At 39.0% G+C, this 12,976-nt stretch overlaps 1 protein-coding gene and 1 pseudogene across 2 annotated transcripts in view; one reads left to right on the top strand and one right to left on the bottom strand.

Moving 5' to 3' along the window:
* The window catches only part of PDS5A (PDS5 cohesin associated factor A), a 143,225-nt gene that overhangs the window by 68,904 nt on the left and 61,345 nt on the right, over window positions 1-12,976 (top strand). For both annotated transcript variants that reach the window (XM_053578145.1, XM_053578146.1), the window contains exons 13-16: window positions 1,743-1,856; window positions 4,536-4,617; window positions 8,259-8,307; window positions 8,514-8,653. In XM_053578145.1, the coding sequence (XP_053434120.1) occupies window positions 1,743-1,856; window positions 4,536-4,617; window positions 8,259-8,307; window positions 8,514-8,653 (385 nt within the window). The remainder of the gene's footprint in view (window positions 1-1,742; window positions 1,857-4,535; window positions 4,618-8,258; window positions 8,308-8,513; window positions 8,654-12,976) is intronic.
* LOC128576130 (spindle and kinetochore-associated protein 2-like) lies at window positions 10,781-11,133 on the bottom strand (annotated as a pseudogene).

The following is a 12,976-nucleotide window of genomic DNA, read 5'->3' on the forward strand; positions in this document are numbered from 1 at the left end:
AGGTTGCTGTGAGGGCAATAATAAAAATAATAATAAAGAATGCCTTCTGTGTGATGGAGAGTAAATAAAATAATGAATGTGAAGCCGTGGCAGTAGAGTACTATTCAATAACTACTAGTTATTATTTTTCCTTTTTGCAACATTATCTATCACTACCAGCAGCGAAATTTTTTTTTTTTTTATTTTTAATTTCAACTTCCTTGTTCATTCTTCTTCGTTTGAAGTACTCTTTTTTTGTTGTTCATTTTCTTCTTCCTCTGGCGATGTTCTTGATGTTAGTAGAGACGGAGTCTTACTCTGGCTCACTGCTGTTCATACTGGTCTCGAACCTCTGAGCTCAGGCAGTCCACCCACCTCGGCCTCCCACAGCGCTGGGACTACAGGTGTGAGCCACCACGCCCAGCTGAAAAAAAAAATTTTTTTTTTTTTAAGGCAGTCTCACTTCGTCCCCGGTAGAGTGCTGTGACATTCTAGTTCATGGCAATCTCAGACTCGTTGGCTTACGTAATTCTCTTGCCTCAGCCTCCCAAGTAACTGGGACTACAGGTGCCCACAACAATACAACACTGGACTTTTTTTTTTTTTTTTTTAGAGACAAGGTCTTGCTCTGGCTCAGGCTGGTCTCTCAAACCTGTGAACTCAGGCAATCCACCCGCCTCAGCCTCCCAGAGTGCTAGGATTACAGGCATGTGCCACTATGCCTGACTGAGAAATTATTAAGTTGTCTTTATTTTCTGGACGTTACTTGGATTGGACTAATGAAACTTGGTTTTTGCAAAATACATCCGACTCTTTTATTGTATTAGATTGACTTTTGTTCATCACTGGATATGTATTTCATTGGGTGATGAAGAGCTCTGTGTTTTCTTACTCCTTTTTTTTTTTTTTTTGTAGAGACAGAGTCTCACTTTATGGCCCTCGGTAGAGTGCCGTGGCCTCACACAGCTCACAGTAACCTCCAACTCATGGGCTTGAGCGATTCTCTTGCCTCAGCCTCCCAAGTAGCTGGGACTACAGGTGCCCGCCACAGCGCCCGGCTATTTTCTGGTTTTTTTGCATTTTGGCCGGGGCCGGGTTTGAACCCGCCACCCTCGGTATATGGGGCCGGCGCCTTACCGACTGAGCCACAGGCGCCGCCCTTCTTACTCCTTTTATACTGAATAATAGATAAGAATAACTTTAGCAAAAAAGACATTCCAATATTGGTAAAGAATTTGGACTATGGACAGAAGGAAGATGAAATGTGCGTGGGAAAAACTATTTGGGGGAAGTAATACGAAAGCAGATTCCTACATTTTTACTACATGACAACATGGGAAAGCAGCAGAACTATAGTCAAAGGAAATTAATGAGTTTTTTGAGAATTAGCTTATACCTGGGATCATAGCTTTTCTTTATATGTTGCATTAATGAATTTGCTATAGTTCTAGATTGCTGAAGACTAGGTCAAACAACCTAATATCCTATGTTTGGTAATATTTAACTCTTCTAGAACACGTTTCATGTTGAGAAATTATAAGAAAAGCCACAAATAGAGACCGTGTCTCTAAATTTCAAAAAACTACACTGAAGGTTGTCTAAGGAAAGGAATGATCAAATACTGATGTTTTCCATTGTACATGCATACATAGCTGTCATCATTGGTATACTGTCTTTATACCTGATAATTAGTATATAAAATGTTTACTGTTTCTTAAAAATAGAACAGTTGTGTTACTTACTTTTTTGTTGTTATTTCATAGACTGTTGGTAGAGAAAATCTTTGCTCAGTATCTTGTTCCCCACAATCTGGAAACAGAAGAGAGAATGAAATGCTTATATTATTTATACGCTAACTTGGATCCAAATGCTGTAAAGTAAGTTACTCTTTAAATGACTGATGTCTTCCTTGAAGATTGCATAAAATTACTTCATTTTGTCTAATTATTATTTGTAGACAGGATTATTGCTCTTCTATTTGAATTAAGAACCTCATAAATATTTATAGAGAAAAATACTTTGATTTAAATTCAGGTCATTTAACAGCAAAAATATGCTTAGGCAATAATAAAGAAGTCACCATGTCAAAATATCTGTGATAGGTGTCTAAATTACACTACTGGTACATCCTTCCAGAGTAAATACTAAGCATAGGAACTCAGTACTGTTTCTTTGTCATGAGATCACCTCTATGTAGCATGACCATATGATTGATTATCCACCTAGGATATTTCTGAAGCTGAAAGGAGCCACTATTAATTTTTTTTTTTTTATAAGAGTTTGTTGACAAGGATACTATTAATAATTTAGCTGGACAGCTGGCATAAACAAACCACTCCAGGCCAACCAGGATGTGCCATCACTCTAATAGGCTTTTTAAAAAGTAAATGTTAACAGTGTATACAGATAACATATTTTACACCATAAATATTTACAATTTTTACTTGTTATAAACATGCAAAGTAAAAGAGTCTTATAACTTAGAATTCTGAATTCTCTGTGTTAAGATTTTAGCTGTGTTATATATATTTAGAAAAGCTGATTTTCACCTAATTTACTATATGCTATTTGTACCTTCTTTCTCTTCATATACATTTTCTTCTGAAAAACTTGAGAGTAATTTGCAGACATTAGATCCCTTTACCCAAGAATAGTTGTGTTGATTACTTAAGAATGAGAATAGTCTCTTAAATAACCATAGTATCTTGATCAAAATCAAGAAATTTAATGATGCAAAAATGTTTTAGTGTAATCTCTTGTGTGTTTTCATCTCCTCAGTTGTTCATGAAATGTTCGTTATAGGTATTTTTTTCCTCAGTCTAGGATTACATATTACAAGTCTAGTTGTCCTATCTCTGTAGTTTCTTAATCCATAAGCATTCCTTAGTCTTTTATGATTTTGATTTTTAGGGGCGAAGTATTGCATTGGCCAACTATTTTGCAGAATGTGGCCTCAATTTCACTTCTCCGGTGTTTCCCCATACATTTTTGGCAAATATTTCACCGAAGTATTGTTGTATCAGAAGGAGTTAACCATCATTTCTAAATGGCTTACAAGTAGTCACTAATGTTAACTCTAGGTAGACTCTTGGCTTAAGGTTTGGGTATTTGTTTATATTTCAAAATATCTGGCAAAGAGTACTCAGAGTAATTTCCCAGAGGCGCTCTGAGCACCTAGTAGTATAGAGGAAATTTGGAGTTTTTTATTTGTTTGTTTTTCGAGACAGCGTCTCACTATGTCGCTCTTGGTAGAGTGCTGTTGTGTCATAGCTCAGGGCAACCTCAAACTCTCGAGTGATTCTTGGGCTTAAGCGATGATTCTCTTGACTCAGCCTCCCAAGTAGCTGGGACTATAGGTGCCTGCCACAACACCTGGCTATTTTTTATTGTGGTTGTCGTTGTTTAGCTGGCCAGGGCTGGGTTCAAACCCACCAGCCTTGGTTTATGTGGCTGGCGCCGTAACCACCATGCTACGGGCGCCAAGCCTATAAAGCAGCAGTTCTCAACCTGTAGGTTGCGACCCACAGGAACTGTATTAAAGGGCTGCAGAATTAGGAAGGTTGAGAACTACTGCTATAGAGGAAATTTGTGAGAGAAGAAAATCTGTGTTTGTGGAAAGGTGTCTGGAATAATCACAATTAATTTAAACTTGACATTTGAATCTTATCATTTCTAAGACACTGGTTTTTAGAAATCATCTGCATCCCTTCATACACGTGTGCTCCTTAGCCTGGCACATAATAAAGTCCCCGTGAGCTGACCCTTCTCTTTGGTATACTGCAGGTTCCTTTTGCTCCTCACTCACACCCTGGGCTCCAAGCATACAAGTGTTTTCAGTTTCCTGTACGTGCTGTGTACTTTGATGACATTTGATCTTTCCTTGTCCCAGAACTTTATAGCAATCTCTGTTCAGAACATCTTTTAATCCCTTGATTTACCTGGCAAAATTCTATTAATCCTTCTAAATTTCTGGAATACTTTTTTTCATAAGAAGACTTATATTTACCATTTATACCAAACTATCTTAAACCCTAATAAATTATATTTATAATTATATTTATAACTTATATTTACCATCTATACCAAACTATCTTAAACCCTAATAAATTTCTTGGTGCTTAAAATTTTTAGGTAGATTTAGAAAAATGGTGTATATACACCATACAACAGGAAAAGTTGAACATTGGCAGGGCACGGGGGCTTAACCTGTAATCCCAACACTCTGGTAGGCCAAGGTGAGCAGATCGCATAAGCTCAGGAGTTGAAGACCAGCCTGAGCTAGAGCAAGACCCCATCTCTAAAAATAGCTGGGTGTTGTGTTGAGCACCTGTAGTCCCAGCTACTTGGGAAGCCGAGGCAAGAGAATCGCCTGAGCCCCAGAGTCTGAGGTTGCTGTGAGCTAATGATGCGCAGCTCTCTACCGGAGGCAACAAAGTGACACTTAGTCTCAAAAAAAAAAAAAAAAAAGAGAGAGAGAAAGAAAGAAAAGTTTATTTAACATTGAATAAAATGCAGTATTATTATATATTTTTTAACATTCACGACTTTATTTACAGAGCTCTCAATGAAATGTGGAAGTGTCAGAACATGCTTCGGAGTCATGTACGAGAACTATTGGATTTGCACAAGCAGGCCACAGTAGGTTCATGGTTTGTTTAAATTAATTAGCTTAAACACTTAATTTGTTTAAGTTAATCAGTCATTCAGATTTTTCATAGTGGTATATAATAAAGTAAGGATAAAGTGTCTCAGGTCTTTTATTTTTCAAATATCACTTAAACATCATTTCTGTAGTTGTCCATGCTAAATTTCTATTTTATTTTCTTTTTTTCTTTTTTTTTTTTGGTTTTTGGCTGGGGCTGGGTTTGAACCCGCCACCTCCGGCATATGGGACCGGCGCCCTACCCCTTGAGCCACAGGCGCTGCCCTTATTTTATTTTTTTGAAGCAGAGTTTTACTCTGTCACCCTCGCTAGAGTGCTGTAGTGTCACAGCTCACAGCAACCTCAAACTCTTGGGCTTAAGCGATTATTCTCTTGCCTCAGCCTCCCAAGTAGCTGGGACTACAGGCACCTGCCACAATGCCTGGCTATTTTTTGGTTGTAGTTGTCATTGTTGTTTGGTAGGCCCGGGCTGGATTCCAACCCACCAGCTCTGGTGTATGTGGCCAGTGCCCTACCAGCTTGAGCTACAGGTGCCAAGCCCTAAATTTCTATTTTAAATGAATATAATACACTGCTTTTCAGCATAAACAAAGAAATGGTATTTTCGTTTCTGGTATTTTTTTAATTTTCTCTATACATATACATGTGTTTATTTGGTTTCCACTTTTTGCCTTCACAAAATTAAAGAGGCTTAAAATTTGATAACAATAACAGTGTTTAAGATAAGGTTAGAAACAAAAAACTCGTAAAAAACAAAGAGGGCGGCGCCTGTGGCTCAGTGAGTAGGGCACTGGCCCCATATACTGAGTGTCATATGTTCAAACCCGGCCCCGGCCAAACTGCAACAACAAAAAAATAATTATAGCCAGGCATTGTGACGGGCGCCTGTCCTAGCCAGTCCTAGCCAGTTAGGAGGCTGGGGCAAGGGAATCGCCTAAGCCCAAGAGCTGGAAACTGCTTTGAACTATGACGCCATGGCACTGTACCAGGGGCGACAAAGTGAGACTCTGTCTCTTAAAAAACAAAAAAAAAGAACAAATTAAGATAAATACATTCCAAAAATAAATCAATGAAATAGTGAGTAATAATAATGCAAAAAGGGTAACATTCAGGCAGTGCCTGTGGCTCAAAGGGGTAGGGCGCTAGCCCCATATGCTGGAGGTGGCGGGTTCAGACCCAGCCTTGGCCAAAAAAAAAAAAAAAAAAAACTGCAAAAAAATAAAAAAACGTAAGAGTCATATGAAGTAGAATGATTTTGAAGTATTTCTACTTTTTCTATTGTCTATAAGATTTGGCATGATCTGTTTTTTTGAGATTATCTTCTATTTTTATTTATAAATATTAGTTGTCTATTTTTTGAGACTTTGGAAAAAAACAAAAAGAAGTTAACTGTTGACTCTACAGAACCTCAGAGTCAAAGCATTCTATGGTAGACATACTTTTATGTGACAATGTGAATGTTACTTTTTTTGTATTATTATTGCTCAATATTTTATAGAAATGGTATTTTCTAGTTTATTAAGTTTTTAGACACTAAAAAATAATCACCTTTTCAAATAATTAGAATTAAACTTCAAGATAAAATTTATTAGATTTTTTTCTTTACTTTTTTTTGATATAACTCTCACTTTGTCACCTTTGGTAAAGTGCCATGGCTTCATAGCTTACAGCAACCTCAAACTCTTGGGCTTAAGCAGTCCTCTTGCTTCAGCCTCTGAAGTAGTGGGATTATAGGCACTTGCTGTATCACTCATCTATTTTTAGAGATAGGGTCTCTCCCTGGCTCAGGCTAATATCAAACTCTTGAGCTCAAGCAATCCACCCGCTTCCTTCTCCCAAAGTGCTAGGATTACAGGCACGGGCATGAGCCTCCATGCCCAACTTGAAAAGTTGTATTTCTTTTCACACTATAAATTATTCTTGTGCTTAAATGTATAGTTGATAATGGTTTCTTACAAATATCCCAATTTTAAATTTTCCCCCCATGTTCCACAAACCCAAAATTTTTTGGACTGTGGGAGCAAAAACTTAAATATTTTTATATACTTTTTTGTATGGAGACAGTGTGTCACTGTGTTGCCCAGGTTTATCTTAAACTCCTGGGCACAATTGCCTAGCCTTTAATACACTTTTTTTTTTGAGACAGAGCCTCAAGCTGTCAACCTGGGTAGAGTGCTGTGGCATCATAGCTCCCAGCAACCTCCAACTCCTGGGCTTAAGCAATTCTCCTATCTCCGCCTCCCAAGTAGCTGGGACGACAGGCGACAGGTGCCCGCTACAACGCCCAGCTTTTTTTTTTTTTTTTTTTTTGGTTGCAGCCATCGTTGTTTGGTGGGCCCGGGCAGGATTTGAACCTGCCAGCTCAGGTGTATGTGGCTGGCACCTTAGCCGCTTGAGCTACAGGCGCCGAGCCAGCCTGTACTATACTTTTAAGTATATTCACACTAGAATATTTGTTTTTAACCCAGGGACTATATGCAGATTCCTCAAGAGCCCATGGCCGCTAGCGCAGAGATAACAAACTTTTTTTACAAATGACAGGTGGTAGAAATTTAGGTTTTGCCAGCCCCTTCAGTCTCTAGTCAGATATTCAACTTTGCCTTTGCAAAAGCAGTCATCAACAATTCACATAAACAAGTGAATAGACAGGACTGTGTTCCAACAAAACCTCATTATCAAAAACAGGTGGTCCATAAGACAATAGTTTACCAATTTCTGATCCAAATTACATTTGATATAAATGAAAACTAATAATAAAGCATTATATTACCGTGGTAGAAGAAAAGTAATTTTTAGACAGGAGGTTAGTCTAATAAGTAATAGGCCACAAAATAGCTAATAGAAGTCTATTCCAGAAGAAAAAATTCTGTTCATATTTTTAGTTAATTTTCTGTGGCATGTGGCTTCACAGTAATTTTGATGTGATAATTTTTATGTTAATTATTTTCTTTATCTTTTCATAATAAACTGTGATATGAAAGTTATGAAACAGTCACAAACCAGTGGCCCTGGGGATCAGGGACATGCAGAAACAAACTGTCCCTGACCCCTCCCCCCATTGGTATGTTACTGTTCACATTTTTAATACCTTCCTGCTAACATCTTTTCTTGTATTTGTCCCTTTGTTTTTTGTTGTTTTTTTTTGTAGTTTTTGGCCAGGGCTGGGTTTGAACCCACCACCCCCGGTATATGGGGCCAGTGCCCTACTTCTTGAGCCACAGGTGCCACCCTATATTTGTCCCTATTTTTTTTTAAAAGGCGGAGTCTTAATTTATCACCCTCGGTAGAGTGCTGAGGCGTCACACAGCTCACAGCAACCTTCAACTCCTGGGCTTAGGCGATTCTCTTGCCTCAGCCTCCGGGGTAGCTGGGACTATAGGCGCCCACCACAACGCCCGGCCATTTCTTTGCTGCAGCTTGACTGGGGCTGGGTTCGAACCCACCACCGTTGGTATATGGGGCCGGTGCCCTACCCACTGAGCCACAGGTGCCCACCATGCAGTGACTATTTTTTAACTATATGAAAAATGTACAATAATGTGTATTGATTTTTTTCTAGCCAAAATTTGTTAACATATGTGACTGGCTGTTCTTTTGTTTCTGTTTTAAATTTCAGTCAGAGGCTAACTGTTCTGCCATGTTTGGAAAACTGATGACCATAGCAAGTGAGTATGTTCATTCACTCAGTAAATATATAATAAATTCCACAACAGACAATTTACCAAATGGACCTATCAATTGAATGTTAAGTAAAACAAAATACTACTTGCCTCAATTTTATTTCTGATAACAGATTCAGCTGATTTTAAGACACTTTCAGTGTAGTAGTATTTTTTTCTTCTGTAATATTGAGTCTTTTAATTTTAAATAGAGAATTTGCCTGACCCTGGGAAAGCACAAGATTTTGTGAAGAAATTTAACCAAGTTCTTGGCGATGATGAGAAACTGCGGTCTCAGTTGGAGTTATTAATCAGCCCAGCATGTTCCTGCAAACAGGCAGATGTTTGTGTGGTAAGTAAACTATCCATGTGTTCTCCCAGATTTACTTACAGAACTTTATATTTCATTAAAGCCTGTTTTACATAGTGTTTTGTATATACTTAATAATATTGTGAACTGTGAATTACTTGGGAGTATATCTGTGGTTGACTTCGTTCTCTTTACTTACTGCTCACTCTATAGCTACATTCTAGGAAAAATCTACAGAACAAAGCCAGAGAGTTGGGTTTTAGGAATTGGGCAAGATAACGTACTTTGTGTTGGAATTGGGCAAGATAACGTACTTTGTGTTTAGTAAATATATTGAGTAAATGATGAGTACTTTCTTTTTTTTTTTGGAGACAGCTCCTCAAGCTGTCGCCCTGGGTAGAGTGCTGTAGCATCACAGCTCACAGCAACCTCTTAACTCCTGGGCTCGAGCGAGTCTCCTGCTTCCGCCTCCCAAGTAGCTGGGACTACAGGCACCCACCACAGTGCCCAGCTATTTTTTTCGTTGGTTGCAGCCATCATTGTTGTTTGGCGGCCCGGGCTGGATTCGAACCTGCCAGCTGAGGTGTATGTGGCTGGTGCCTTAGCTGCTTGAGCCACAGGCACTGAGCCTAAGTATTTTCTCAGTCCTTGTGTGCGTGTGTTTTTTTCACCCTTGTATTAACATAGAAATAAACATTGTCAGGAAATTGTCAGTAGTAACATTGCCATGTATGTGATTTTATATATAGATAAGGTAAATTCCTGTTTAGATTTTTGTCCTCCATTTCATTCATAGATTCATTTTACAGAATAAGTCTATACCATTATCACTGAAGATGTCAGGAATGAAAACTTCCATTTATTCAGCATTTTATGAGGTAGAGATTGAATTTTATGGCAGAGATTTGAATTTCACTACACCATGTATGACCAATGTGACCTTTAGTAAGTTATTCAATATTTTTGAACTTTGCTTTCTTCACCTGTGAATATTAACAATCTCAAAGAGTTGTTAAAAGATTTTATTTTAGGGTCAGCACTTGTAGCAGAGTGAGTAGGGCACCGAGACTGGTGTGTTCGAACCTGGCCCGGCCTGCTAAAACAATGACAGCTGCAACCAAAAAAAAAAAACAGCCGGGCGTTGTGGCAGATGCCTGTAGTCTCAGCTGCTTGGGAGACTAAGGCAAGAGAATCGGTTAAGCCCAAGAGTTTGAGGTTGCTGTGAGCTGTGACGCCAAGGCACCCTACCCAGGAGGATATAATAAGGCTCTGTCTCAAAAAAAAAAAAAAGTATTTTTTTAATTTCATTTTATAAATATTTTGCCTATTCTTTAATTTCCGATGTACACTCATTCACATATTGACTGACTGACGTTCTTTTATAATGGATCAGACCATCTACTTTATCCCAAACATATAAAAGGAAAACAGATAAAGCAAAATAGCATTAAGGGACTTCCTTTTCTAAAATTACAAGATTGTTTGTGTAAGTAAATTCCTTTATTTCAATTTCATCCTTTTGGCTGAACTTTATTTGTATATCTACCCTAATTCTTATATTCTTCTCTTACATGAAAGGCAGCATTATCTAGTCGTTCAAGCCAAACCTCCTTTTCCTTCACCAACCCCCTACCACTAGTCATCAACCATTAAAAGACATCTTCCTCCCTGTCCCCTAACTCCAGGCCCCCTGCCTGGCCACTGGACAACTTCCTAGGCCCTGTCCCACCCCACCTTACAACTCAGCCATTTCTTTTCAGGCTGCCGCCCAAGCCTTTCCCCATTGCAGCTGGGCACCCTCATGGGGCCTCCACTACTCCCCGCTGAGCCCGGCCCACCCCCTACCGCCTGCCCAGCTCGGAGTCCTCTCCGGCTATGGTCTCCCATGCCCTTTGTTGCCTGCAAGAGTTTGGAGTCTGAGATTGGATCCCCTTTTCCCTGGACCTATCATATCTCCTCTGCCTCTTTCTGGCCCTTGTCATACCCCTTCACAGGCTGGCCAGAGGCCTTTCCTGACTGTGGGGCCCATTTTCTTCTCTGTCCCCACCCTGCAAGAACCAAGTTTCTCTAATAAATTCTTTCCCTTCCTTAAAAAAAAAAGATATCTTCCTAAATTTTTCTGGAATTGATTTCTTCTCTATTAGAGTTCCCTTTTGAAAGTCCATTTCTTCATAAGTCTGGCATGTGAGATTTTAATTGCTCTGCTGCACTTTTCTGTTCTTCAGTCAGTGGTGACAGCTGCAGGTCTGTTGGCTTTTGTCGTTGTATGTTCATAGTCTTACAGTAGCACAAATGCAGCTCTTAGTCTCTTTCTGCTCAACAGCAACTAGTTTGAAGCATGTGTACTAAGTTTGATATTGAGACTTCATAGCTGACATTTCCTACAGTGTAACTGGACTTTTCTTACCTGATGAATCAGGATGATTAGTCTTGATTTCATATTCCAGCCTGTACTGAATGTAATCCAGATCAGAGTTAGCTTTCCAGAACATCAGTTCCAGATTATCGACCTCCGCCTCCATGTTGAATAGTTCTATTTTTTTATTTCAGAATATTAGGGGTACAGATGTTTTGTTTACATATTTTGTTTTTCTACAGACTGAGTCAAAGTTATACACATTAAGTGTGCACTTCACGTAGTGTGTATGAATTTAACTCATCCTCTTCTCTTCCCCAACCCCCGCCAGCTTGATTTTCATGGAAATTTAATTCCATATATACACTTGACTGTTGATGGATTACTTCCAATCTGGCATTAAGTGCATGTGTTTGTTTCTCCATCCTTATGATGTTTTAATTAAAAATGGTTTCCAGTTCCCTCTAGGTTGTCCAAAAGGATAAGGATAACTAGATTAGCATTTTTTAAGGCTGAGTAGTACTCCATAGTATGTATATGCCACATTTTATTAACCCATTCATGTATTAGTAGGCATTTGGGCTCTTTCCACGAACAACAAACCACATATTACAAAGGTGATCCCATAAGATTATAATGGAGCTGAAACATTCCCACTGCCTGGTGACATCATCATCCTTAGTCTGTGTAGGCTTAGGATAACATGAATGTGTTTGTCTCTCACGGTTTTTTCAGGGTTTTTTGTCTTATTAGTCTATGGAAATGCAAGAGTCTTAGTTTTGTTTTTTGAGACACAGCCTTAGTTTGCCACCCTTGGTGGAGTGCCATGGTGTCATAGCTCACAGCAACCTCCAAATCCTGGGCTCAAGTGATTCTCTTGCCTCAGCCTCCTGAGTAGCTGGGACTATAGACACTTGCCACCGCACCTGGCTGTTTTTAGAGACAGGATCTTGCACTTGTTTAGGCTGGTCTTGAACTCCTGATTACAGGCATGAGCCATCGCTCCCAGCAAGTCTTAGTTTGTAACAAAAAAATTTAAAAATGAAAACAGAAAAATGCTATTAGAATAAAAATATAAAGAATTTATAGTGTATTTATTTGTGTATTAAGCTAGGTGTTATTAGAATGAGTTGAAAACTTTTTTAAAGTTTATAAAATAAAATGTTACAGGCTGGGTGCAGAGTGCCTCATGCCTGTAATCCTAGCACTCTGGGAGGCTGAGGCAGGCAGGTGGCTTGAGCTCACAAGTTCAAGACCAGCCTGAGCAAGAGTAAGACCCCATCTCTAAAAAAAATAGCCAGGTGTTGTGACAGGCACCTGTAGTCCCAGCTATTTGGGAGGCTGAGGCAAGAGGGTTGCTTGAGCCCAAGATTCTGCAGTGTGCTATGATGCCATGGCACTCTAAATAGGGCAACAGAGTGAGGCTCTTCTTAAAAAACATGTTACAGTAGGCTAAGACTAATTTTTAATTTTGGGTTTTTCTTTTCTTGCTTATTTTTTATTTTTATTTCTGAGGGGTTTTTTTATTTGTTGTTTGTTTGTTTATTTATTTTTGTTGTTGAGACAGAATCCCATCCTATGCCCTGAGCAGAATGCAGTGGCGTCATAGCTCACTACAACCTCAGATTCTGGCTGTGGGCATCCCCCTTCCTCAGCCTACCACAGTGATAGGATTATAGGCATGAGCTACTGTGCCTGGCAGAGTAATTTATTATTAAAGGAAGAAAAACATTTTTAATATATTATAATGTCTATGGTATGTATAGGAATGTGCTAGGCCATCATGTTCGCTTGCCACTCACTCACTTGCAACTTCCAGTCCTGCAAGCTTTGTTCGCAATAAGTGCCCAATATAGGTGTACCATTTTTTATCTTTTAACTCATGCTTTTTTACTCTACCTTTAAAAAGAAAATTCTTTAAGAGACAGGGTCTTGATAGAGTGCAGTGTTATAATGAAGCTTACTACAACCTCAAACTCCTATTCTCAAGCGCTTCTCGGGCCGCATCC

Source organism: Nycticebus coucang, chromosome 23, assembly GCF_027406575.1.
Source record: "Nycticebus coucang isolate mNycCou1 chromosome 23, mNycCou1.pri, whole genome shotgun sequence".
Taxonomy (NCBI): Eukaryota; Metazoa; Chordata; class Mammalia; order Primates; family Lorisidae; genus Nycticebus; species Nycticebus coucang.